Here is a 26,013-nt window from a genome sequence, read left to right as displayed (position 1 = left end):
TAGAAAAAAAACAAATCGCTAATTATTCTACATAGTAAGAAAGTTGTCGTTTCCAATACCTATACCAATCAAACCTCATTAATTCAAAAGTTAAATGTAAATACGTTACGATTATTCAAGTCCTACGTTTATTCGCGGTTATGTTTAAAACATAACCCATTACTTTTTTGTTGAGACGCAGAGGTAAACACGGTCTTCAAATAGCAAAAACCACCTACTAATATTCCTTCCTTCCTAACTGACTACAAGGACGTGGCCGGCGCCGTTATTGATCATTTGAATATTAGAGTCACTGAAACTTGCACACTGAGAATGCTCGAAAAATCTCAGTCAATCATTCAGTTGATTCGGGGGGGCGATGCACTTATTTATTTTCGATTCAGTCCGACGTATTGAATAATATTTCGATGTATTTTTCGTGTATTTCCGCGTATTGGGTGTAATAATGTATTATGTGTGCAGCTCAAAACCGAATTTTTGAACTCACGACAATCAATGTTTCTCCTATTAGTCGCAAGTTTCCTTACTGTGCATCTGGTGCGCTGTATAGCGCATCAGGTTGCGAACAATGTGAACTAGTTGCGCAATGATGCGCTATAAGTTGAACGCGAATAAAATCAATTTTTCGCGAGTCCGAAATTCGATTTTCAACTGGAACCATAATATTAAACTGAATTAGAGTGAGTTTTTATTTGAGCAGTTTTTATGAGAGCATTATTTGCATTGAAATATGATGTTTGAATTTTTCGTCTAATAATGTATATTTATGACCTACATATTTGTATTTTTTGTACAATATTTGTATTTCCGAGAATTAATTGTATTTTGTGCATTATTTGTATTTTTATGCATTATTTTTATTCGCGTATTTTTGATTCATCATTCGATAGTAGTGAATCGCCCCTCGATTGATTATTTGTGCAATTTCACTGATTCTGGTCAATCACGGAGTAGCAACCATAGATATGTGTAATCAGTCAAAGCTAAGGTAAGCTATTTTAATTTTCTCGTTTTTAGAATCGTTTTTGCCTTCCTCATACACTAAGGTGTAACAAAAAGACTATAATATATATTATGTTTAATAGAAAACGAATGTTTGACAGGACGACGTTCATATACCGATCAACTCAGCTCCACGAATTGAGTGTTTACATCTAAATCATTGGATGGCGATCTACTCACAACACAACTGCAATTAGCGTTGAGCTGATCTCTGAACAAAAACTGCGACGTTAGAAAATATTTTTGGCAACATGGCTACTAGATCCCTTTCTATTAAACATATTCTCGGCCAAACAAAAAGATATTTTTTTGAAAATATTCAAATTGTTCTTCAGGAAACTAAGGAATTGCCCCTAGGATGCCCCCTGAAATACTAGTTTCTTTTGTCTAGTTTTGGGGGAAAATCTTGATAAAAGAAAAAGCGGGAGAGTTTCTAGAAGAATTTCCGGGGTTATTGTTTTGAAATATTGCTGTGAATTACTTTAAAAAATTCTCGGAAAATCCTGTAGGGTTTTTGGATGGATATTTTTGGGGAACTCCGGCTGAAGTATTGTGAATTCCGGCTGGATCTTCTGGGAGAATTTCATAAATAATTTTCTGAGGAATTTTAGAAATTTTTGGAGGATATTCCGAAAGAGTTTTGAGGAAATTTACGGAAGAATATCTGGAGAGATAGCCAGTTGAATTTGGAAACGAATTGCTCAAGCAATTTCCGGGAGAATTTCCGAAGAAAAAAATCCACGGCCTTCACGCTGAGGGAGGAGGTTATCGAAAAACTTATCAAAACGAGTCCACGTGGTATATGGACAGCCCCAAAGGCCTCGAAGTAATTAATGAAGAGATCTTGATGAAATATCTGGAGTAACTTCAGAGAGAATGTCAGGATGATTTTCCATGAAAAATTCTGAATAATTTTCTGATGGAAGTTCTGAAAGGCGGACGTGTAAATTTTTAAAGGAATGCCTAAGTGAATTGCTGAAGAAATTAAGAATTTCTCGAGTATATTTGAAAGAACTAACGGAGAAATACTTGGCAATAATTTAAGATATTTGGAGGATTTTTGAATGAATTCACGGAGAATTTTCAGGAGTTACTCCAATGAGTCCTAGTCGAATTTTGGAGGAACTTTCGAAGGAATTCTTGGAGGAACTTCTGGAGGAATTCCTGTAAGAACTTGCGGAAAAATCCTGGAGGAACTCGTGTGTGTACCTATGTTTTTCATGGCATTAAATGAATTTCAAATTTCTCAATCCAACTCCCAATGCATCAAGCAAAAACTGTATAAAAGTTCATTTAATAATCGTATAATGTTCTGGGGAATTGATCTTTAACATACCAACTACCTTTGTTGCAATTTTGAGGTCATTCGGGCATACCGAACCAATTTCTAGAACGAAATAGTGACAGAGTTGTATTTTCCTATGTATTTGGGCTGAAAACTTTGGGTTGAACTGGAAAACGCTTTGGAGAACCTTGAACATCTCGTATTTCTGAAAACAGATCACTGTCTCAACAATTATGATGACTTGATTGAATGTTATGAAGTATCAAATAATGGGGAATAGGATCCAAACATTTTATAATTATCTAATTATCTGAGTGCTCTCAGATGCGGAAGCTTACCAAGGTTTAGGATATTGCGCATAAATCCCAAAATTTTATTCCCACCTTTGGGTCTCCGCGCCGAGTACTCAGCGCAAGACTCGGCGACATGGCGAAAGTTATAAAGTTGGTATCCCTGATTTTTGACAATCAATGTCGATTGTTTATGTGAGTGTACCGATGTCCTTTAATCTGATTTTTTGTCAAATGTCACATGCCAGTTTTGACAGTATTATTTATGTATGAGTGAAAAACATGTACAAAAGGTCTATCAAGGAAGCAGTCGCTGAAGACAAATGTCATTGTATTCAATTGAGAAACGAAAAGTTTCAATGCAAAAAGCAATATATGGATCTCCACGGTATGATCAAACTTGGGCTCGGATAGTTTTCCTGTAAAGCCTGGTATACATTATTGCTGAAGAAAGTGAGGACTAAGCTTTCATCTGTTATATTTCACAGCCAATCTAAAACGTAGGGCACCCAAACGTCCCGAAAGGGTTAAATATATATATATATATATATATATATATATATATATATATATATATATATATATATATATATATATGATCTCAAGACCGATTAGTGGAAAAATCTTGCAAATCGGTCAATCCGTTTGCCCCAAAGAGAGAGAGAGAGAGAGAGAGAGAGAGAGAGAGAGAGAGAGAGAGAGAGAGAGAGAGAGAGAGTTTTAATCTTAGCTACCTCCACTAAGGGTACGGTAACCCTATTGTTATTTTCTTGTTTTTCAACACCTTTTTATTCCAACAGAAATGAGCACAAAAAGTACAAAAAGCTTCAGAAGGAAGTTGAAAAAATGGCAGCAATGATGAAGATGGAAGACGATGACGATGGCGAGGAGACTAAGGAACAACCAGCAGAGGAGCCCGAGGAAGAGATTGAAGAAGAGTCTGAGGAGGAAAGTGAATCGGAATCCGAATCAGAAAGTGATAATGAAAGCGTAAATGAGGCAGATGTGGGTTTCACAAGACCTTAGTTAGCTTAAAAAATTATATGCTAATTATTTCTTACACTTAACAGGACGCCCCGGATGAAAAGAAGAAACTCAATTTGGAACCGCGAGTGAAGCGACATGAGAACCGGTTAGCTTCACTCAAGAAGGGCAATTACTTTTTGCAAGCCAACGTAGATCGGATTAAGGATGAAATCAATAAAACTAGGGAAATGTGCTGCACTTTACAGGCCGATCTGGATTCTGTTATTGCTGATTTAGGATAGTTTTAATATCATTGTACTGTATATAAGGTAAGTGTAACGGTTTTGGCCAACCCAGAAAAATCCACATTTTTATCTAAAATAACCGATCAGTTTCAAACAGTGTAGAATCCTAGAAGATGTATCTACTATTGGAACTAATGATACCCTAAAAAATGATTTATTTTTGGAGTTATCCGCAAAATTAGCCAAATTAGGAGCAATGGTGAGCAATGGCTAAAACAGTACAGTTACCTTACCTACCTTATGCCTACACAGGTCCGAACGCAATCCTTTCTACCATTCTACAGCTATATGTATAATTTCTCTAACCGTGGACATGATTTGTATTGCATTGTAAACAAGCATTTGGTATTGCCAAATTAAAAACTATTTCTGCAAAAAATATATTACTAAAAACAACTAACCGGCTTTTGAATGGAAATCAAGTCGATCCTTGGTACCTACGGTAGATTATTTAAACTGTATTTTTTGTAATCGGAAATAAATAAATTAAACATACCTGAACAGTAAACCAACCAAACCAAAAAGTTTGCTGGATGTTTTTATTTATAAAACACGAATATATCACAATATTAACTGTTGGACTAAAGTAACAGAATAAAAATTAAAAATGTTTGCAAAACATCGATGATTTGTTTTGGACGAATAAACAAACTGTTATTCAGGGTGACCAGATTATATTTTGATAAATCGGTAACTTGACTGAAGAAAAATGGTAGCTATATGGAGCACATATACAAGGGGCCATGGTACAAGGCGACAAGAAAAAAATGTTAAGGCTATCTTTAATGAAGACAATATTTTGTATGGCACTCATTTCAAGATTTTTTTACTATGGTATGAATACCACAAGTGTGTCCCCCATATTATCGGTAGGCTGGAAAAAGTACACGCCCGTTTCAAATCACTCAGAGACTGAGTGAAATTGTTTTGCCGTCTCTTTTTTTTTCCACGGAAATCTTACTCAATTTTCGTAAAAAGTGGAACTACTCAAATTTTGAACTACTCAAATCTATCCAGTTTTCCGCGAGCGGTAATGGCCGCCCACTTGCCTGCGGGTTGGTCTCTGATTTGACATTTCTGGAGGTCAACTGCACCCACCGCTACAAGCATTTTGATCAATGTAGTATATAAGAAGGCTTGAATTCACTTCATCAGCACCTTCTATTATGTCACATTGGTCAGAATACTCGTTGCGGTGGGTGCATTTGACCTCCAGAAATGTCAAATCAGAGACTAACCCGCAGGAAAGCTGGCGGCCGCGAGCGGGTACTTTCGTACCCATTTTGAACAAAAGCGGCATAACTCATTAAATGGGTAAACGCGATTTACTCATTAATGAGTATACGCCATGAACTTCAAATAATGGGTATTTTTAAGACTCGACTTTGTTTTACAAAATGGGTAAAAAAAGCGCTTTTTGTTCAATATTTTAATACGAATTGAGGTTAGGTTATCAGAATAATTCATTGAAAGTGAACAAATAAAAAAGGCTATTTTTTCCAATTTATTTTGCTAAAATTATTGTTGTCGACGACATTATATAAATCAAAAGCGATAACAACGGTTTATGATTGTTTATGAAGCTTTCAGCGGGTATCTGATGGGTGACGTTTTGTTAGCTCAGCAGGCAATATTTCAGCGCAATCAATCCTATTTCGCCTTGCAGGACTCCAATAGCATCCCGCACAGCCTGCTAACGGAACGTATCGTGCCATCCTTCCGAAAATTGTAGCATGCGATCTCGACCAGATCGTGCAGTTTTTGTAGTGGATATGCTTGCACTGAACTCCCGAAATTCGATCAACTCGCCTACGATAAACGAAAAGTATTCCTCTGTAAGTTAATCCGCATTCCGGTACAGGACAAGGAAATCATGTAGGAGAGATGTTGTAAAGTATGAATATATTGTTAAAAGGTGGTGAATACAGAACGACGGAAAAGTCCCAAACGGAGGTGCATCAGTTTGGAAAATTTGTAGAGTAGCTTACCTTCTAATTTACAGACTGTTGCTCAGAATTTAATCCTCTGGCAATTGGTAAAATTCTCGGTAATATCACGCGCAACAAAGCACAATGTTTCAAGCAGCAACTTCAATGAAATTTGTGCAAAACCAAAAAAAAACTCTGCCAAATACAGGAACATGCATGAAAAATGACGACGATTTTATTGTCTGATTTTCTCAAAATTGCACGCGGCGAACCCTTCATGAAAGGTACCGCCGCACTTTCTGCAACCCGTTTACTTGATTCTTATGGGTGAATAGCATTGCGGTGTATCGTTTGGCGCGGCCGTACCTTTCGACAGTCATTCGCCGCGTGAAGTATCATATCCAGAAAATCTGACAATAGTTTTGTTTTATTGGGGGTAGTTTACCCATTTTCAAAACGAGAACATATAATCTTCATTGGGGTTAAAGTACCCTTTATTTGTATCAGAAAAAATACCGATTTTTTGACAACTTGATACTGATATGAAAAATGGGTAAATGAAACACTTTTAATGGGTACTTCTAATCTTCCGTGTATAGGAAAAAGTATCAAATCATACACGGTTAGATGAATTTACCGATTAATGGGTACACTGTTATTATTGATATTATTCCACCGTGAAAAATTCACCCATTTTCTCACAAAAGTGCCTCTCCCCATTTTAATGGGTAGAGGCACTTTTTCAAGAAAATGGGTAAATTGTTCACGGTGGGAATAATATCAACAATAACAGAGTACCCATTAATGGGTAAAGTGATCTAACCATGATGAACATGTACACGGACAGATAAATCAACCCAAACTTTGAGTTCAATATACGCACTGATGAGAATATCGCAAAAAAATGGGTAGTTTTCTCTTCCTTTCCCATGATTGCTATCAAAACTAGAGCAAGATGCAAAAGATATTTTACAGTAACCGTTCGATAACTGCAAAATGTTTACTTTTCAGTTAACGAATGCCGTTCGATAACTGCAATGCATTCTAGACGTCAAACGGTTGTCAATCGACGTCAGATGCAATAAAAGTGCATCTAAATGTGCAGCGCAATGCAGCTGTCATTGAGTCTGACATCAGTTTGAAGTATAGCGGTCCGATAACTGCAAAATTGTTGCAATTATCGAATTGCAGTTAAAAAGCATTGCAGTTAAATGACTTGCAGTTATCGAACGTCTACTGTAGTTACTAGATAAAGATTGTCGCTGTTGTCGCTGTCCGGAACATCTTTTGCTGGCGAGGACAGGGGAGCTAAATGTCAAAAAAGGAAAATCCATACGATTTGACAGCTTGGTACCCAACATGCATGGATTTCGTTTATGGTTATTATTATAAGTATGTGTCAGTTTTCCGGATTTCCGGATAAACTGACACGGTTGATCAAAGCGACAATGGATCGGGTGATTTGCGTAGTTCGAGTTTCAGGGGCATTCTCGACTCCCTTCGAAACGCACAGAGGGTTACGGCAAGGTGATGGTCTTTCGTGTCTGCTATTCAACATCGCTTTGGAAGGGGTAATACGAAGAACAGGGATTAACACGAGTGGTACAATTTTTAATAAGACCGTCCAGCTATTTGGCTTCGCCGACGACATAGATATTATGGCATGTAACTTTGAGAAGATGGAGGAAGCCTACATCAGACTGAAGAGGGAAGCCAAGCGGATCGGACTAGTCATCAACACGTCGAAGACGATGTACATGATAGGAAGAGGTTCAAGAGAAGACAATGTGAGCCACCCACCGCGAGTTTGCATCGGTGGTGACGAAATCGAGGTGGTAGAAGAACACGGTATATAAGATATATGTGTCGCCGTTATAAATTTTTGCAATAGCTTCACCCTAATATAATCGATATAGAACCACACATAAATTAAATAATTGCTAATTCGAGACCACACAAAAAGTTTATCTGGATAAATATTTTATTAGTAGTTTGCGTAGAGAATGGTTATGTGTGCGCTGATACACATCATAAGTTAAATATGTATATAGATTTTTGCCAATAAATATGTGTGGATTTCTAGTAGTGTAACATTATAAACTGTACATAACTGTTTCATTCAACTAATATTTAAATGAATAAATAAAATTGGCGAGGCGGGTAGCCTTTCTTTCATTAAAATAAAATGCTATTCCATAATCAAGCGCAAAGCACCCAGCATTTCCTAAAGTGAGTAAGATCTACTCACTCTTGGTTAAAAAAAAAAGTGAGTAAGAGCTACTCTAATTTTGACATGATGCTACATTACTCATATTTGAGTAAACATACGGTTACTCAAAAGTGAGCTGTTCCACTTTTTTTCAAATTGAGTCAAATTTAACTCACTTTTGAGTAGATTAAAATGAGCGTGCAGGTGCAAGTTTTGCACGGTTGTTTGCAAAAACCCATTAATGGGTGAAAAAACACCCATTTTCGCTAGAAGTGGCTCTCCCCATTCAATGGGTAAATCCAGTTTACTTAAAGGTGTTTCTGTCAATAGATGGGTATTATTTTACCCATTGGCCAGGAGCAATTTTAGGAAAAAATGGGTAAATAAATACACATTATTAAGAACAGATAAGGGAGAATTTTTGTTGAAGGTAAAATAGTTAAAGTAAAAATTGAATTTCTGAAACATGCATTTTTATTTCTTTATAATAAAAACAAAACAAATATTGTATTATAACCACATAATAAATATAGTACAGCCATAAATAGCCATAAAGACACTTTCGCGCGAGCACCGGAGCTCATTCCAGTTCGAGACAGCAACACGTACGGACGTGTTTTTTGCTCGCGCATTTTTTTCGAAGTGTTTTTTCTCGTTCGTTCGCTGTTTACGTTTTCGCTTGTCGCGTTGGCGTTATTTTCTCCCGGACCCGTCATGGGAGACTCGGTGGCCGATTCGGTTGCTGGAAAAGTGCCTAAGCGCACTGCTCTTGGAGGCGCGGGTAACCCCTCCAAGCAGCTTTTGCAGAGCAACGTGTTCTCGCCGTTGCCGCTTGATGACGCCGGCAATCCGCCGAAAAAGAGGAAGAAGCAGCAATCGCAGCTGCCGCAGGTGCAACCGGAGCGGAAGGAGAAGTGCCCGCCTGTGTTTGTGAAGGGCGATCCGCCGGATTTACGCCCAAAACTTCACCAGCTGATCGCTAAGGGGCTGAAATGTACTTTTCGGCTCTGCAGCGAGGGCGTGAAAGTGATGCCGGCCAACAGGGACCATCATCAATCCGTCGTGGAGTTCCTCGAGGTCCACAAGTATGAGTACTACACTCATGACCACCCCGGCACGAAGCCGCTCAAGGCTTTGCTGCGATGACTTCACGACATGAAGGAGGAAGAGCCCAAGCAGAGCTTGAAAGTTGCGGACTGAAGCCAGTAGCCGTCCACAAGATCGCTCGTCACGACAAGGCGAGGAAATATCGCGACCAGCTTTACCTGATCCATCTGGAGCACGGCTCCACTACCTGGAAGGACCTGAAGCTGGTTGGCGTTATAAATTACACCGTCGTTGACTGGGAGCGATATCGGCCAGTGCACCGCGATGTCACGCAATGCACCAACTGCTTCAATTTCGGGCACGGCACCAGGAACTGCCGCATGAAGCCGCGCTGCAACAAGTGTGGCGAACCCCATCCGACTGACGAGTGCGACAAAATGGAGGTGGCCGATCCCAAGTGCGCCAACTGTGGCGACAAACATCGGGCCACCACAAAGGGCTGCCCAAAGCGAGCTGAGTTCCTGGAAATCCGGAAGAAGGCTTCCACCAGGACCATTCCGAAGAAGAACCGTGTTCCTGTAATCAACGAGGTGAACTTTCCAGCCATCCCGGCTCCCCGTCGTGTGATTCCAATACTCCCACCACTACAGCCGCACAAGCGACTGGCAGCGGCAGCTGCATCGGTCCAAGCTCCAGCATCATCGGCACCATCCACCAGCGAATGGCCCCGCTTCCTCCTCCTGGGTTCCGTCGGCAGTCGGAGAACGAAGCCGTCCCACCGGAAGAATCTGCCCCGCTGTACACTCCGGAGCAACTGATGCCGATCTTCGCGCAGCTCGCCACTCGACTGCGCGGCTGCAAAACCCGATTCGACCAGGTCTTCACACTTGGCATGTTCATCATTGAAAATGGCTGCTAGGGTAGGCCTGGTCAACTGGAACGCTTGCTCGCTAAAGAGCAAAACAATCGAGCTGAAGGATTTCCTTGAGGAGAAGGAAATAGACGTGGCGTTCATCACCGAAACGCACCTAAAACCGGAGGTGAACATCAACATCCCGGACTTCCGCATCGTGCGACTCGACCGGCCGACCAGGGAGGTGGTGTGGCCATCGCTCTTCGCTACAACATCAACTGTCGTTTGCTTCCAAGCTTCCAGCTCAGTGTCATCGAGGCCATCGGTGTCGAAATCACCACTTCGGTCGGCACAATCGCGCTCATCGCGGCGTACTGTCCAACGCAAGCCAAAGCCGGCGATGGATAATCGGCTGCCCTTCGGAGGGACATCGTCAAGCTGACGCGGAGGCAAGGCCAGTATATCATTGCCGGCGACTTGAATGCCAAACATCAAGCCTGGGGCAACAGTCGCGGCAATCGAAACGGCACCATCTGGAGCAACGACATGGAGGAAGGCCACTACACGATCCTGAGCCCGGATTCCCCCACTCGGCTGAGTCGGTCCGGTGCCCACGCAACGCTCGACCTCTACGTAACAAACCTGAGTGACCACGTCTCGCAGCCGGTTGTATACCAGGAGCTCAGTTCGGATCACTATCCGGTGGTGGCGGAACTGGGCTCCTCGGTCAATCGGCACCAGCAGTTACGGCGGAACTACCACCGAGTGAACTGGCAGCGTTTCCAGCAGAGCGTCGATAACACCGTCGACTACGAGGTGCGTCCGGAGACGCCGGAAAGTATCGACCGCCAGCTGTGCGCTATCGAGAAGGCGATCACGGCGGCCCGAGAGCAACACGTACCGACGGCTCGGCAGGTAAGCAACTCCTTAAACATCGATACACTCACCAAAGATTTGATTCGATTGCGGAATGTCACTCGCAGGCAGTTTCAGCGTACTCGACTGCATGAGCCTAAGGCACGCCGCCATCGCACACCACAAACTATCAAGGCCAGAATGGTGGACCTCAGAAATAACGACTTCTCGAATAAGATCCGCACTCTCCCAGATTATGCTAAGCCGTTCTGGAAAATGACCAAAATTCTAAAATCCAAGCCTCGGCCCATTCCACCTTTGATCCCACTAGACAATAATGGCTCTAAGGATCGCTTGATAACTCCTGCAGAGAAGGTCGCTGAAATAGGTCGTCACTTCGTCAGCTCACACAATCTTGGGCAGAACATCGTCAGTCCACACGAAGCAGCCGTCAACGAGCATGCTAACAACATCCATTTGATTCCCAACGACTTCTCGGAGGAGTTGGAGATCTCAGCTGACGAATTGACGGCCTATATCAAATCGTCGAAGAACATGAAGGCCCCAGGCTTCGACAGCATCCTGAATCTCGAGCTCAAACACATGAGTGCTCCGTTCTTTGAGCACCTCTCGCTGATCTTTAATCAGTGTCTCCGGCTTAGCTACTTCCCATCGTCCTGGAAGTCAGCGAAAGTCATCCCTATCCGGAAGCCTGGGAAGGATCCTTCCTCCCCCAAAAGTTATCGACCCATCAGCCTTCTCTCAGGGTTATCCAAGCTATTCGAAAAAGCTATTCATCATCGGTTACTTGAGTCTGCCGAAAATCTCAACATCTTGCTCGAGGAACAGTTTGGTTTCCGACGCGGTCGATCAACTGTACACCAACTGACCCGAGTTACCAACGTCCTCAGACGGAACAAGTTTGTCTCGAAAACATCCGCCATGGCTTTACTCGATGTCGAGAAGGCATTTGACAATGTATGGCATGATGGCCTGGTGTACAAACTACAACGCTACAATCTTCCCAGCTACCTGGTGAAAATCATCAACAATTACCTGTCGGCAAGGACATTCCAGGTCTCAATCAGCGGAGCGAGTTCCAATGCGCACAACATCGTCGCAGGCGTCCCCCAGGGCAGTATCCTCGGGCCCCTGCTTTTCAATCTGTTCACCTCCGACATGCCAGAACCTCCAGAAGGCGGCATTCTGTCTCTGTTCGCAGATGACACATCCATCGTCTACAACGGTAGAGTGATCAGAGCGCTAGTGGCAAAACTCCAACGAGGCCTGGATGCCCTGACAGAGTACCTCACCAGCTGGAAGATCTGTATCAACGCGGCGAAGACCCAGGTCATCATTTTCCCCACTCCAAATCCCTAAACTTGTTCCGCCTGGGGACTGTAAAATCATCCTCAATGGCACGACTGTGGAATGGGCCAATGAGGCCGGCTACCTGAGCTTGACCCTCGACAGCAAGCTTATTTTCAGGCAACAGGTTGACAAAACGGTGACAAAGTGTAACGTCTTGTTGAAACTACTGTACCCTTTGATCAACCGCCGGTCGTCATTGTCCCTGAAAAATAAGCTTGCTGTCTACAAGCAAATCATCCTCCCTGTGATCGAATATGGCATGCCAGTCTGGGAGAGCTGCGCTAAAACCCACCACCTCAAACTTCAACGGGTCCAAAACAAATTCCTGAGGATGATCCTCAACACCCCTCCCAGGACAAGAACATCCGAGGTCCACCGTCTGGCCGGAATAAAAACCTTACATGAACGCTTTGGTGAGTGTAAAGAAAAGTTTAGGGTCCGTTGCTTGCATTCGGATCAGGCTCCAATTAGGGCGCTAGTTCCAATCTAGGTTATCAAATTTTTTATTGTAAATATTAGTGTACATAGTAGTTAGGTTATCAAATTTTAAAAACCACACCAGCGCCTCCTAAAGGCCGTCATGATATATCATATTAACACTCAAATAACAATATAAACATGAAAATTTAAAATTGAAGTTGGAGGGCCAAGCCGGCCGAGCACTGTACATGTAGAAAAATAATAATTGTAGAACAGAAAATGATGAAATAAAGAAGAATTTTACTACTACTACTAGCACCGGAGCACCGTCTGCGGATGATGACGGTCCTGGAGCCCACATAGTCCGCCTTTTCCGTAACTCGGTTAAATGGTTTTTATTTTATATTTTATTTCACCTGCTGTAGAAAATAAATGCATCGTTAATATCAATATTAACCCCTGCTGAATGCAAATGAAACAATGAACACTTACTTCTTTTTCTCCATCTTGATTCGTCATGTTTATTATTTAAAATAATTAAGAAGAACTTTGGAATCTTCACCTAGTCGATAACCTGATACAAAATAAGTGGAGATTAACAAAATTTGCATGCAATATATAAATAAATCGAACACTTACGTTACGTTTTGAAACATTAAATAAAAATCGAGATGGTTCCTGCAGGAATGCCTGCAAGACTTTTGAAATTATTTACAACTACTTTTTCACCCATTTTTCCTAGTCCATGTATATAGGTTGTTAAAATGGGTTTTTTTTTCATCCCTTGGTCTGATTAAAAATTTACCCCTTTTTAGACAGTTACTTATGCACGGAGAAAAACCAGCTTAGTTTGAAACAACCAAATTGTTGGTTGATTTTCAAACTATGAAAATGGTTTGTTTTAAAGCGAGAGTTGCTTGTTTCTATAAAAGGCTGAAGGTTGAATCTAACAATTTTGTTAAATTGTTTCAAACTAAAATTAACATTTGTTCCAACGTTTATTATGGTGGTTTCAAACCGATATGTTTGTAGTAATTACCAAAAAATTTGGTTGTTTTAACAAAACAATAGTTTGCTTGGTGTTGTTTGTGATATCCTAGACAGGAAAATATACTCATTCACATTGTTTTTTTGCTGTTCCCGACATTTTTAAATATACTTCAATCGAATTAGCATGCATATTTTCCAATATAATGAAGCTATCAAAAAAGGATTGACTTAGCGTGAATTTAGAATAGAGGTAAGGATACATTATAATAAAGTTATACACAATATGTTATCGTTAACGCGTTTCTTGTTTAGCCCAGGAACAAATTGCCGCCAAATCAAAGAAATTGGTTTGGATAGCATACAATATCTCTTGAGACGCTTGAGACCATGCAGACAAAATCTATCAGCAACCGGAGATCGAGTGCCCGTCATGAGAACCTTATAAAAGTGCTACGATACAGGTTGTGAATACGAGAGAATTGTGTGGGATTATGGATTATTACGTGTATTATTAATCATTTTTTGTTTCCATGATGCAAATTCATACTATAAAGGAACATGAAGGGATGATGTTCATGGATGATACATCATTGGATCCGAATTTTCTTCCAAATCCTCCTATCCAGGTTGACGGTGATATCGATGTTTTGAGTGACGAAGATCTTCAAATCGATGATGACCAGCTAGATGGTGAATACCTGTCATTTAGTTAAACTGAGCAAGATAGTCAAGAGGAAGTTGACCAGAATGAGGAAGCAGCTCCACAGCGTCGATCAGCAAGGAATAGGCAAGCCCCAGCGTGGCACAACGACTTTGTATTCAACGAACCTAACAACGAAGCTTTCATGACAATTTCAGATTTTGATGATATTCCCCAAAACATTGAAGAACTCCAAAAGAGAGATGATTGGCCTGTCTGGAATAAAGCAATTCAAATTGAATTGGATGCACTAAAACAAAATGATACCTTCACAGAAATTGCAGGATTGCCCGAAGGAAGAAAGCCTATCAACTCAATGTGGGTTTTCAGCATCAAAAGTGGGAACTTACCTGATGACAGAAAGTATAAGGCCAGACTTGTGGCAAAGGGATGTTCACAGAGGCCTGGTTTTGACTTCGATAAGACTTTTTCGCCAGTGGCTAAAATGACATCTCTCAGGACCTTACTTGCAGTTGGAAATGAAAAGAGATGGCTCATACACCAAATGGATGTAAAAACCGCCTTTTTAAATGGACATTTGGAAGAGGAGATCTTCATGACTCTACCACCTGATGGTAAAAATGAGAAGAAATTGGTCAAACTGAATAAAAGCTTATATGGGTTGAAACAAGCTAGTCGAAGCTGGAACCAACGTTTCAATGATATTATGAGACTCATGGATTTTGAGCAGCTAAAGAGTGACACTTGTGTATTCGTGTCAAAGGATAAACGTCTAGTGGTACTCCTTTATGTAGATGACATATTGATTTTCGGTCCCAAAATCAATGATATATTGAATCTTAAACGAACTCTATCAAAAAAGTTCAACATGACAGACATGAACGAAGTGAAGAACTTTCTTGGATTGGAAATATCAAGAAATAGTCAAGAGCTGACTATTGGAAAAAAGAGATTGACAGAGAAAATATTGCATCGCTATGAAATGGCAGACTGCAGACCGGTCTCGACTCCAATGGATGTAAATCAAAAATATTGCAAAACCGTTAGTCAGGAACAAACTAGGAAACCTTATCGAGAACTGATTGGTTCATTACAATATTTGTCATTGATGTCAAGGCCTGACATTGCTGTAGCAGTAAACATTTTGGCAGACTATCAGGAAAATCCTTCAGAGGAGCACTGGAAAGGATTGGTATTGGAGGATTGGGATGGAGGTATAAGGATTGATATTGCGATATTTGAGAGGTTCTCTGGATTATTGCATCAAGTACAAAACACAAAATAAACCAAAAACTCTAACTGGTTTTGTGGATGCAGATTATGCCAATGACGAAGACGACAGGAAGTCTGTCTCAGGATATATTTATCTGGTGTATGGAAATATTGTATCATGGAACACAAAGAAGCAGCCAATAGTTAGTCTATCATTCACCGAAGCGGAATTAGTGTCACTTCGTCACGGAACCAAAGAGGGTATTTGGTTGATTAATTTACTATCGGAACTGTCTATCGAGACAAAGCCACTCACCATCTTCGAGGACAATGTTCCGGCAATACGTCTTGCAGAAGAACCTCGACAACATCAGCGATTGAAGCATCTGGACGTAAAATATATGTTTGTCAGGGAAAAAATTAGAGAAGGTTTAATTAAGGTACAATATGTACCAACAGATAAACAACTAGTAGATTTCATGACAAAACCGTTAGGTAAGCAAAAGTTGGAATATATTCTAAAACAGATAAGGATGTTGAATTGAGGGCGAGTGTTATATAACACGCTTTTGATTAGAACTATTTTCGCATACTGTGCTATACGCCATATATACAATTCAACAGTTATTATTGTGCATTCCTTTTGCACATTATTCGCATATAAGTTTGTCTTGTTTATTCAACACCATACATCCATCACTATTGTAACATGCTCTTTATGAGTGACTATTGTGAAATAAAATCAGATCTTCTACAGTTTTTCTCGGAAGGCAAATTCCGTGTTTCATTTGCTGAGAAGTAGCAAACCACTCTGCCCACAGTACCTTGACTCAAATCTGGGTAACCGTACAAGGGAAAAAATCTGGGTAACCGGTACCCAGCTCTTTTCGCTCCAGAAAATTATCATTGTCTAAAAAATATTAAATAAAACAAATTCCCTAATGCATATCATTTGCCGGCGGCGCCGACAATGCTCGGCCATGATAAATTCAACACTTCTTACCTGTTTCTTGGTGCATTCTGCGAAAAAACTCCAGCATTTATTCCGGCATGCAACTTCGACGCTGGTCGACGCCATGTTGCTATATCCGAAAATGTTTAAATCCCCAGTTACCCAGATTTTCGGTTCGTCTGACTCAGATCCATCTTGTTGACATACCCAGATTTTGACAACTGCTAATATCGAAAAAATCCGGGTACAAACAACCCGGCCACTGGGTTGTTTCAGGTTAGCGTGTATAGTGCCTACACGGTTAGATGGCCTTACCTATAGATAGTAGAATCTATAGACCAGTGCATGATGACGTAGGTTGACAGTTCACAGAGCTTGTTTACAGGGACTTAGTCTCTGGAGCAGCTCCCGGAAAAACTGTTTTGCGATTAATTAAGAATTTTGATGTCTGCTGTGATTGATTTATGGTAGGACTCAAAGCATATCACTAGAATATTCGGATCAAAATGATTTTGAACGAAAATTACGAATTTTTATTCCCAGCTGATCGATTTTAATTCTAACACCTTGTAAACAAGCTCTGTGAACTGTCAAATAATTGAGGTTAAGTCAAGATCTTGCATTGGTCTATAGATAGTAGAATCTATAGATGAGCGAAAGCATGGCTGAGTCGATTTTGCACACGCGCATATGACGTCACAGCCCTTAACGTTTCCATTGAAATAGTGACGTCATGTTCGTTTGGAGACACGCTTGACAGTTCGTTTGGAGACAGAGAATTTATCTTCGCTCATCTATATATTCCACTATCTAGAGCCTTACCCATTAATGGGTACTATGTTATTGTTGATATTATTCCCACCGTGAAAAATTCACCCATTTTCTTTAAAAAGTGCCACTACTCATTAAAATGGGTAGTGGCACTTTTTCAAGAAAATGGGTGAATTTTTCACGATGGGAATAATATCAACAATAACATAGTACCCATTAATGGGTAAAGTCATCTAACCGTGTATACCCGAATAAAAAATACAGTAGAACAACAGTACAGTTTATTGTAACACTACTATTAATAACATTGAATTGGCGATAGATTATATTGTAAATGAAACCATACAAATACATTAGAATGCATTGTTATGAACCATTTACTCAAATGTAAATGAAGTTTTCGCAATAGAATGTACGGGTTGTTAAGTACACTGTAAACTCGACAATACCCATTAAAGAGTTGAAAAGACCCATTTTCCATGATATATGGAGCTGTCAAAATTATGGGTACTTTGAAATTTTTGAGTGAACTTTTGTACTTTTACCTCATTTGGAACTTAAAAGATTTTACCCATTAATGGGTGAAAATTTACTTGAGTATTTTTGTGACAACAAATCGAGAGGAAAAGCGGAGAAACTGAACGAGCTGACGAGATTTCGTGTGGATTTAATGTAAGTTTTATTTTTGCTCAATTAAATTTCTTGCGTTATTAAATCAATTAAATCATTGGGTTTTGCAGATAACGGCGTTTCAATTTGTTTTGCTAAATGATGGTCGTCGGGGAACAAAAAAAAAACATCACCGGACATGATGGGATTCCGCCTCTACAGATATTGGGGCACCGCTCAAAAAACAGTATCGCCTGTCAGGACGAATATCCACCTCCATTGGAGTTATGCGGGTTTGATTCGGCTGAGAATAATGGAGGATCCTGTGGGTGGACTCTCGGATTCACAGATGGAAAAGGAACCGCCTTCTCGTGATCATTTACAGCTGGGAAAGATGAGTGAGAACTCAATTCATCAGTGCAAATACATTACTCACTTGTTATAGTTCGCATGTATATTATTATGCCGATTAAACTTTTAATAAACATTGCGATTATATTCCACATAAATCATTTCTTTTACTATGCGATTAATGGTTCGAATATTTATTTATTGTAGCTGTTTCTGAAAATAATAAGGGGTAAATTTTACACATTGTCCAGGAAAACTGTTGCACAATAGTGGGTAAAAATCATTCGTTAATTTGACGTACAAACGGTTTACTCATTAATGAGTAACTTATTTAACTTCATAATGGGTACTTTTTCACCCATTAAAGAGTACTTTGGTGGCACAGTGTATCGTAACTATACAAAATCTGAGATTTTTCCATACATTTTTTTCGTCACACAATAGAGTGTATGGTTAATATATTGTTGAAATATCCGAACAAAACTGTTCAAAATACAATGGATTGTATTGTATTTGTATAGTAATACAATACGATTTTTGATTTCTCAGTTGTGACAGCTTTACTGTTCAACAATGCAATTTAAAGGGGAAAAATGCATATTTGGCGCTATGAGGCAAATATTGTTAAATAGTTTATATGCAATGTAATGAAACGTTTCAAAAGTTATCAATGTATGAATCTTATGTACGAATACGTTTCAAAAACAATTGCAAGTATTGTTACATTAGAGAAATATGTTGATGTCAGAGTCTATTATATATAGAGTTACGCAAAGAGTGAAGCCAAATCTACCTATTGAACTGTCAAACCGTCTACCTATCGAGCAAAGTAAACAAATGATTGTTGGTAAGGCGGAAGTATTGTTATCGCCTGATGATTATTATGGCGAATTAAAACTCATGAATTGAAGTGTATTAGATTTGTTCTAGAAACAGCTTCAAAAAACTTCAATACACCCACCCAATAAAGTTGCAACAAGAAACTCACGTGTTTGTACTCTGTAGGTGACTTTGGTTATCGAATTGAAAAGCTTTAGAAGTGATCACTCCCGTGAAGTCACTTGAAGGGTTGAACAAAAATGAAAGTTTTCAACATAATAACAAGAGCATCATGCAGAATAAGAGTAAGAAGATCCTCAGTGCGCAACTCTATATAATAGACTCTGGTTGATGTATTGTATCCTCAGTGCTGATACAATCTGTGCAACCATCAAGAAACAATGAATCCTATTGTATACCGTTCATTGTATAGTAATTCAATTGTTTACACTATTGAACCAATAGTACATTTTTATCCGGGTAGTGCCAAAAAAGCATTTTACTCAAATTTGGGTTATTGATCCAAATCACGGTTTTGAGTGCAAACAACCCACTTTTGGGTAGTTTTGTTTTTCAGTGTAGGAGTGTTTATTTTCCACACATTCTGACGTGAGAATATTCTCTCATTAATCTCAATCTCTCTTTCTCTTTCGTTGTTCATACATTTTGACATTTGCTGGCATTGTTGTTTTCATATCAATTTGCAGCGAGAAAGAGACAAAGCAGCCCAAGCAGTGCCCTAAGAGACAGAGACAGTTGAGATTTTCACGTCCGAATGTGTGAGTGGCGAGGCGATAAAAGGAAAACAAACACTCCTAGATCGTGCTACTTAGCAAAGCTTGAATTAAAATGAGTATATTTCCATATATTTTTTGACTCCTTTGCAATCATTGTGATGAATCGATCAATTCGGCACCAACATTTCAAAAGGGCGAAACTGCTTTAGTAAACAAGAGCGTCTCACGTCGCTGGTGGTTAATTTGAGCCCACCCACGCAATCCAACATCGCTGATGGAAGCAGTAGATCCTCTTCTTTTATTGCATGGTGCTGGATTGCGTGGGTAGGCACAAATTAGCCCACCAGCAACCTGAGAAGCTCTTGTTTTCTCTTTTGCCCTTTTGAAATGTTAGTGCCGAATTTTGAGGTTATGAGCAGTAGGAAAACTAACATGGGGCCGTTCAAAAATTACGTCCAAGGTTTGAGGGGGGGAGGGGGGTCAGAGTTTTGTGACAGTTTGTGACAGGGGGAGGGAGGGGGTTCGTCTTATGTGACGTCCGTTCACAAGAAAAAAATACTGAAAGCATTTTAGAAACAACTTGCATTTTAAAAACATTCAAACTGTTAGTAAGGGACATAACTCACTATGTTATTGTGAAAATAGTGTACGAAAAAGATAAACCACAGTAATCGCTAAAATATAAATGAGACATGTACGTACAGGGGGAGGGGGGGGTCAATTATTTGTGACAGTTTGTGACAGGAGGGGGGGAGGGGGGTTGAAAATGCCGAAAAACGATGGACGTAATTTTTGAACGATCCCCATGTATTTACACATGCCGAATTGCACATCAGTGTGCGAGCGCTAAACGTCACTCATCTCTGTACGCTCGCACACGCACATTTCACTCATACTTTTACTCAGTTTGTTTGCAACCAGGAGCAGCTGTCACGGCAAAATCAAATGGGATTGTTTGCAACCAATGAGAATAGATAGAAGGTGAGGAAGAAAACCAAATGCAAATGTATTAGTGGATGATGGAAAATGTAAACAGCAAATGGTGACGTACATATTTGCACGGCTTCTTATGGGAGCTTGTTCGAATGTAGTAGTGCAAACTTTTTCGCCATACACAAAAGGCACGCACACAATATATGGATTTCCATACCTTAGTATTTATTTACATTGGTTTGCAACCATGAACCGTGCGTTCGTGTTGGTTAGAAATGTCGGCGAGACCCTAATGATTATTCTACAAACATCATCAAATGCGAAAAATCGTGCAGATGCAGAAATATACAAAACGTCCTTGTTGGAAAATTTAGAAAATTGCGTTGAATAGCAACGTCTGCCGTCAATATTATGGACGAAATAAGTATAAAGTGAATTGTTCCATTGTACTATTAATGTAGTCTCTGTAAAAGATAACTATTCACTGCTGAGCTGATTTCGGCCCAAAGAGTGCACCTACTTAGGAAAATTATCCATCGGTTACCACCCACTATACAAGGATGCGTCTCAAAAATATGTGAGTAGAAAATTACTAAGCTGTTAGCGGTAAGCTTTTTCTATACTAATCTTTGGACTATCTTTATAAAATATTTTATATGTGAGATATCTACAATTTACTAAGATGCACATTTGATTGTTCCGTAAAATATGGTAAAGAACTATGGAAAAAGTGTACTCTGGGTGATTAGTAGCCAATTTATTTGTAAATATCTAAAAAAAAAAAACAAATTAATCCACCTAGCGGTGACGATGCCTTTCTCGATTAAATCGTTTGGTTTCGCCTTAGTGTGATACACATCATACATACATATATTGTATATCGATTCGATTCCCAACCAGTAGATAGTAACAGATTTATATCATAACTTGTGATTCTGTTACAGCAGTTTTTTATAATAGCAGTTGTTATAAAACGTGTACCATAAGTAGATAAAATAACAAAAAATGTAACAAAATATCTTCTAGTTTTAACAAAAATATTACTAAATATCTTATTAATTGAACAAAAATATAACTCGTGGTGTTACACAATACTGATGAAAATAACTTATATAAATTATGTTATTGAAAAGATTATGACTATCCACAACGTAGGCAAATAAATTTGTTCAGCTGGTTAAACTTTGAATGTACGATCAAGTTATACTGAAATTGGTAACTTCGTTTTTTTTCCAATTCCTATCTATACCAAAAATGTTGGCAATTTAGTTTTTCTGTAAAATAAGCATAATACATTATGTTATAATCAAGTTATGACGATCGTGAAATATTCTTTCTTCTATTTTTGACAGAGAATTTATAACAAAATTATTTCAAGTATTGTTATTTGTAACACATATTGATATAATTATTATGACTAACTGGTCGGACATATAACATCATGCCCAACAAACAACGACAAGCTACAAATAAGCATCTAGGTTGAATTATTGTTTATTTGTGATCTTTGTAGCTGAATAAAATGGATGCTGAATAATTTGCTAGACAGATTTCATTTCAGTATTTAATCTAACTAATATTCGACATGGCCATTTTATTTGTTTACTACCTTTATTTGAAATCGAACTTACGTTTTCGTTTTATCACATTTCAGCACATTGGGGAAGTTTAACAATGTACTGAACTAATGATTTTTAAAGTTCTCTGTTCGACTATGATGTGATGCTCTGAAAGGGTGGTCGAATTGAGTTTGAATAGTAAGTTAATAAGCAGGCATTAGACATCCTTCTTTACCTTTGTCCTTCTTGACCATTGGATTTCACATTTATCTGATCTATCGCACAGTGGGCAAAAACATGCTTTTTCAGTTTGAGAGAAAATCTGGATTCTAGATCTTTTAATTTATAGAAAAATAATGATTTATTTTCAAAACATGCTTTTTATTTTCGTGATTTATTAAACTGTCGGAGATTATAACGAACGAAACTGCTGGAGCAATAAAAAAAATCATGCATTCATGCGAAACTAAATTTACTAAAAACCGGACATAACGCCGTTGAATAACATCGGAAAATTATTGAATCTTTGATGTGTGGAATCCCAATATTATCGCATGGATGTTGATCTTTATTGCTGCGAAATTGGAATAATCTTAGCATTTGACAATCATATCGCAACCGATTATCAAGAGATTCTGAGGAAGGCCGAATATACATTGATTTTATTTTCATATAAATCCATAAATAGCATTAGGGACGGATTTTATTTTATCGTTTATCGACATTATTTTTACGTATTTTTCCTAGTGTGTGATGGTTATGACTGGCTGAACAATGGTTGAAATAAAAATCTTGTACAGTTATTAACAAACTGTAATTTGACAGATCGACTTATTGAATAAGAGTTCAATCACAGAGAACAGACATGGAGGCTCGAACAAAATTTCTTGCAAAACATGTGTAAACAAACACATCGAACCTCAACGCCACCGACGTCGACATTGCAACTCACAATCTCATTTTGACAACACGATGGCGCTGGTATGCTCTTGCATGCATAACGACACTAGCGCACAGTGGCATTTTTTGATGACGCTAGCGCTGATTATGCACGGGATAACGTCGACATTCCAAAGTTATTCAAAATGAACAGTATAAAGTTATCACAACATAGCGAGTTCAGCTTCAACGTCTGTTCTCTGTGGTTCAATTATGATTCATATTCAGCAATAAGATTATTTATGTTATGCACTGAGTGAGCCATATCTAACAAATCAAGGATGGCGCGGATGACAACGTTACCGGCGGATGATCAAATGACAGCAGTTCGAGACCCGATTTAGGAAAATTTTAAAATGATTACATATATGAAAATAGCAATTGCTTCGAAATACGTTCATTTGGAGATCTTACTGATGTTACCTTCTATGCGTTATTATTTTCGAAGAATTCACTTGTAGCTGAATTGAGGCTTAGTAAAATGCTTATTAAAGGTTTAACGAATCAGTAAATAAAGTTGTTTTTCAAAATGAGATGTTGTAGTTGTATAACTTCGCCAAAGTTGTGTGAACAAAGCTTGAACAGAAGTTGTGATAAGAAATAGTACAGACATTATTCAACACAGCGCTGAATTAAATCATCACACTGATGTTAGTTCAACTAGTGAATGTTTGTTGGGTGGGTCTCAGAGACTTCTATAAAAGACTTTGTTGTACGAGAAAGACAAAAAAAACCTATTTGTTTTTTCTACTAAGGGAAGATCCATTGATTATGGATTAAATAATTTTGTATAAATCAGTTGAAAATTTTGTATGGACTTTTCCAACACCATCTCTCCTCCCCCTTTAAGCGTTATATAATTTATGGATGCACTCTAATATATACTCTGGAATAAGAACACAGAAAAAAAATTCCGTGGTAAAAACTACTATTTTGTAGACTACGCTCTGTTTTTAAAACTACTAAGAAAATTCAGTAAATTTCCCCATGGTTTCAGATAAATTCACCACTGTTTCAGTTCATGTGACAACATTCTGCATGAGCCACAGTTGATTTTTACTGCGCGCATGGTAAAATCAAACGGGTTTGTTATCTGCTGAAAATCGTCGGTGCTTAAGAATATGATATAGAATAGAATATAACCCTCGGAATAGTAGTTTCGACTGCAATTTTTTTGCGTGTATTGTTTATTGCAAAAGCAAATGATTTTTATCATTCAATTATATAATAATTTGAGCAAATTACATTAAAGTGTGCATAAAGCTTTTAATGTTGTTCAAATTATGACGCACCCAATTGTTACGTTTTGACAGGTCAAGTTAGTTAAACAGTACAGTTGAATTCAATTGAATTGCCAAAAGTTGTTCATGTTTCGTGGCATTCAATTGATTTGAACAAAAGTCTAAAAGTAAATTCATATTTCCCACCCACCGGATTTAATTCTTGTTCTTCGTATCTAAACTGTTTCGAATTTAGACTCCGGTTTATTCACATGTCCTTCTTCCTTGCTCTTCCACCCAACTCCCCCTCTCTCCCTCGTTGCCGTGTTGCCAGTCCCTTCAATCCCACCTTAATTTTTAACAATTAATAAGGAACATAATCCTTGAATTTTACCGGTTGTTGTCGTTCACGCTGGCGCCCTATCGATTCAAACTGTTGTTTAGCATTTCTGTCTTCGCCTGTTTCGTTACAACAATTCGCCTTAACATTATGATTAGTTTGGTTACTCGAACTTGGTTGGATTTCGATTTCCCGATTTACAGGAACTTTTTTCAAATGAGTGACATTGCGACGGAACTTTTTCCCGGAAAGCCGAGAACGTACAATTACATCAGACCCACTTTTCTTCATTACCTCATACTCCTTTGACGAAAAGTCCGATTCCAACTTGTGACCTTTTTGTCGCCTTCTGGTATTTCACTATACCCTGCTCGCTTCCTATCAGCATAGTTCTTTCCCTTCTCTTTTTGGAGTCTATCGAAGTCTCGCACAGCTTCATCATCCAGTTTAACGGGAATATGTGGCAGTCCGACGTCCGACGTCCGAACATCAATTTCGAAGGTGATTCGCCTGTTGTTGCGTGATTAGTTGAATGATACACCAGGATAAATTCACTTAGCTCTTTACGCCAATCTTTGCCTAGTTCTTGAGCAATTCGTAGACGTTTTAGAATAGAACGGTTTTGGCGTTCTACCTGGCCGTTCATTTGAGGCCAATATGGGATCGTATTGACCAGCTGAATCCCATATTCCCTGCAGAATGTTTTAAACTCCTCACTTGCAAACTGAGGCCCGTTATCTGCTTTTAGCAATGACGGCACACCGAATCGACCGAACACCTCCCTTAAACGCCCAATTGCCTCTGCACAATCTATGCAGCTCATTTCGCAAATCTCCAAGAATCTGCTATAGCAGTCTACTAGTACCAATAGGTACTGACCTTCAGGAAGCGGTCCGATGAAATCGATTGCGATGTCTTCCCATGGTCCGGTTGGAAGCGGTCTTCGAAGCATTGGTTCTGGAACATCTGGAGCGGACACCAGGGTACACCCACGGCAGCTCTTCACGAATTTCTCTGCATCTGCATCCAACTTTGGCCACCAGACGGCAGAACGAAGATACGATTTCATAATTTGCACTCCAGGATGCCCATCATGTGCGATGTTCAAGACTCGTTCGCGTAAACCTGCGGGAACTACGACACGATCGCCACGAAGAAGTACTCCTCCGACTTCGCAGATTTCTGAGGAAATAAGTCGATAAGTTGTAGGCAGTAATTCCATAGTTTCTTCTCTTAAGCGTTTTAAAATATTCGTGATTTCTGCATCTATTCGCGATTCTTGAAGCAACTCATCCCAAGAAATAGCCATCGAATCGGCATTCACTGCTGCGATATGTCGAACAATGAGCTCTTCGGCTGAATCAAAAGGCTTGCAATCAGTTGTGTAGC

The 26,013-nt window shown here is 39.2% G+C and overlaps 4 protein-coding genes and 1 long non-coding RNA gene across 9 annotated transcripts in view; 2 read left to right on the top strand and 3 right to left on the bottom strand.

Moving 5' to 3' along the window:
• Positions 1-3,872, top strand: part of LOC134219796 (neurofilament heavy polypeptide) — a 130,187-nt gene extending 126,315 nt beyond the window's left edge. For all 3 annotated transcript variants that reach the window (XM_062698660.1, XM_062698657.1, XM_062698659.1), the window contains 2 exons: positions 3,378-3,582; positions 3,648-3,872. In XM_062698660.1, the coding sequence (XP_062554644.1) occupies positions 3,378-3,582; positions 3,648-3,845 (403 nt within the window). In that variant the 3' untranslated portion in view covers positions 3,846-3,872. The remainder of the gene's footprint in view (positions 1-3,377; positions 3,583-3,647) is intronic.
• Positions 1-4,483, bottom strand: part of LOC134219797 (trichoplein keratin filament-binding protein) — a 280,474-nt gene extending 275,991 nt beyond the window's left edge. The window contains exons 1-2 of one of the 2 annotated variants that reach the window (XM_062698662.1): positions 4,345-4,482; positions 4,250-4,285 (exon numbers count right to left, since the gene is read on the bottom strand). The gene's annotated coding sequence lies outside the window, so the exon portion shown is untranslated. Of the gene's footprint in view, positions 1-4,249; positions 4,286-4,344 lie in introns of both variants that reach the window. The other variant, XM_062698661.1, reaches the window with a different exon arrangement.
• A 7,990-nt stretch (positions 4,484-12,473) lies between these two features.
• LOC134226914 (uncharacterized) lies at positions 12,474-13,307 on the bottom strand. The gene is made up of 3 exons (XR_009983576.1): positions 13,171-13,307; positions 13,024-13,105; positions 12,474-12,950 (listed from the first exon to the last, which is right to left on the bottom strand). It is a non-coding gene; the product is annotated as an uncharacterized LOC134226914 (long non-coding RNA).
• Positions 13,308-20,834: 7,527 nt separating this feature from the next.
• Positions 20,835-26,013, top strand: part of LOC134219581 (solute carrier family 35 member G1) — a 109,757-nt gene continuing 104,578 nt past the window's right edge. The window contains exon 1 of one of the 2 annotated variants that reach the window (XM_062698355.1): positions 20,835-21,143. The gene's annotated coding sequence lies outside the window, so the exon portion shown is untranslated. The remainder of the gene's footprint in view (positions 21,144-26,013) is intronic. The other variant, XM_062698356.1, reaches the window with a different exon arrangement.
• LOC134222062 (uncharacterized protein K02A2.6-like) lies at positions 24,920-25,693 on the bottom strand. The gene has a single exon (XM_062701213.1). The coding sequence runs from the start codon at positions 25,691-25,693 to the stop codon at positions 24,920-24,922; it is 774 nt and encodes a 257-aa protein (XP_062557197.1).

Source organism: Armigeres subalbatus, chromosome 3, assembly GCF_024139115.2.
Source record: "Armigeres subalbatus isolate Guangzhou_Male chromosome 3, GZ_Asu_2, whole genome shotgun sequence".
NCBI lineage: Eukaryota > Metazoa > Arthropoda > Insecta > Diptera > Culicidae > Armigeres > Armigeres subalbatus.
The sequence above is the reverse complement of the archived record's forward strand: the minus strand, read 5'-3'. Positions and strand labels throughout refer to the sequence as shown.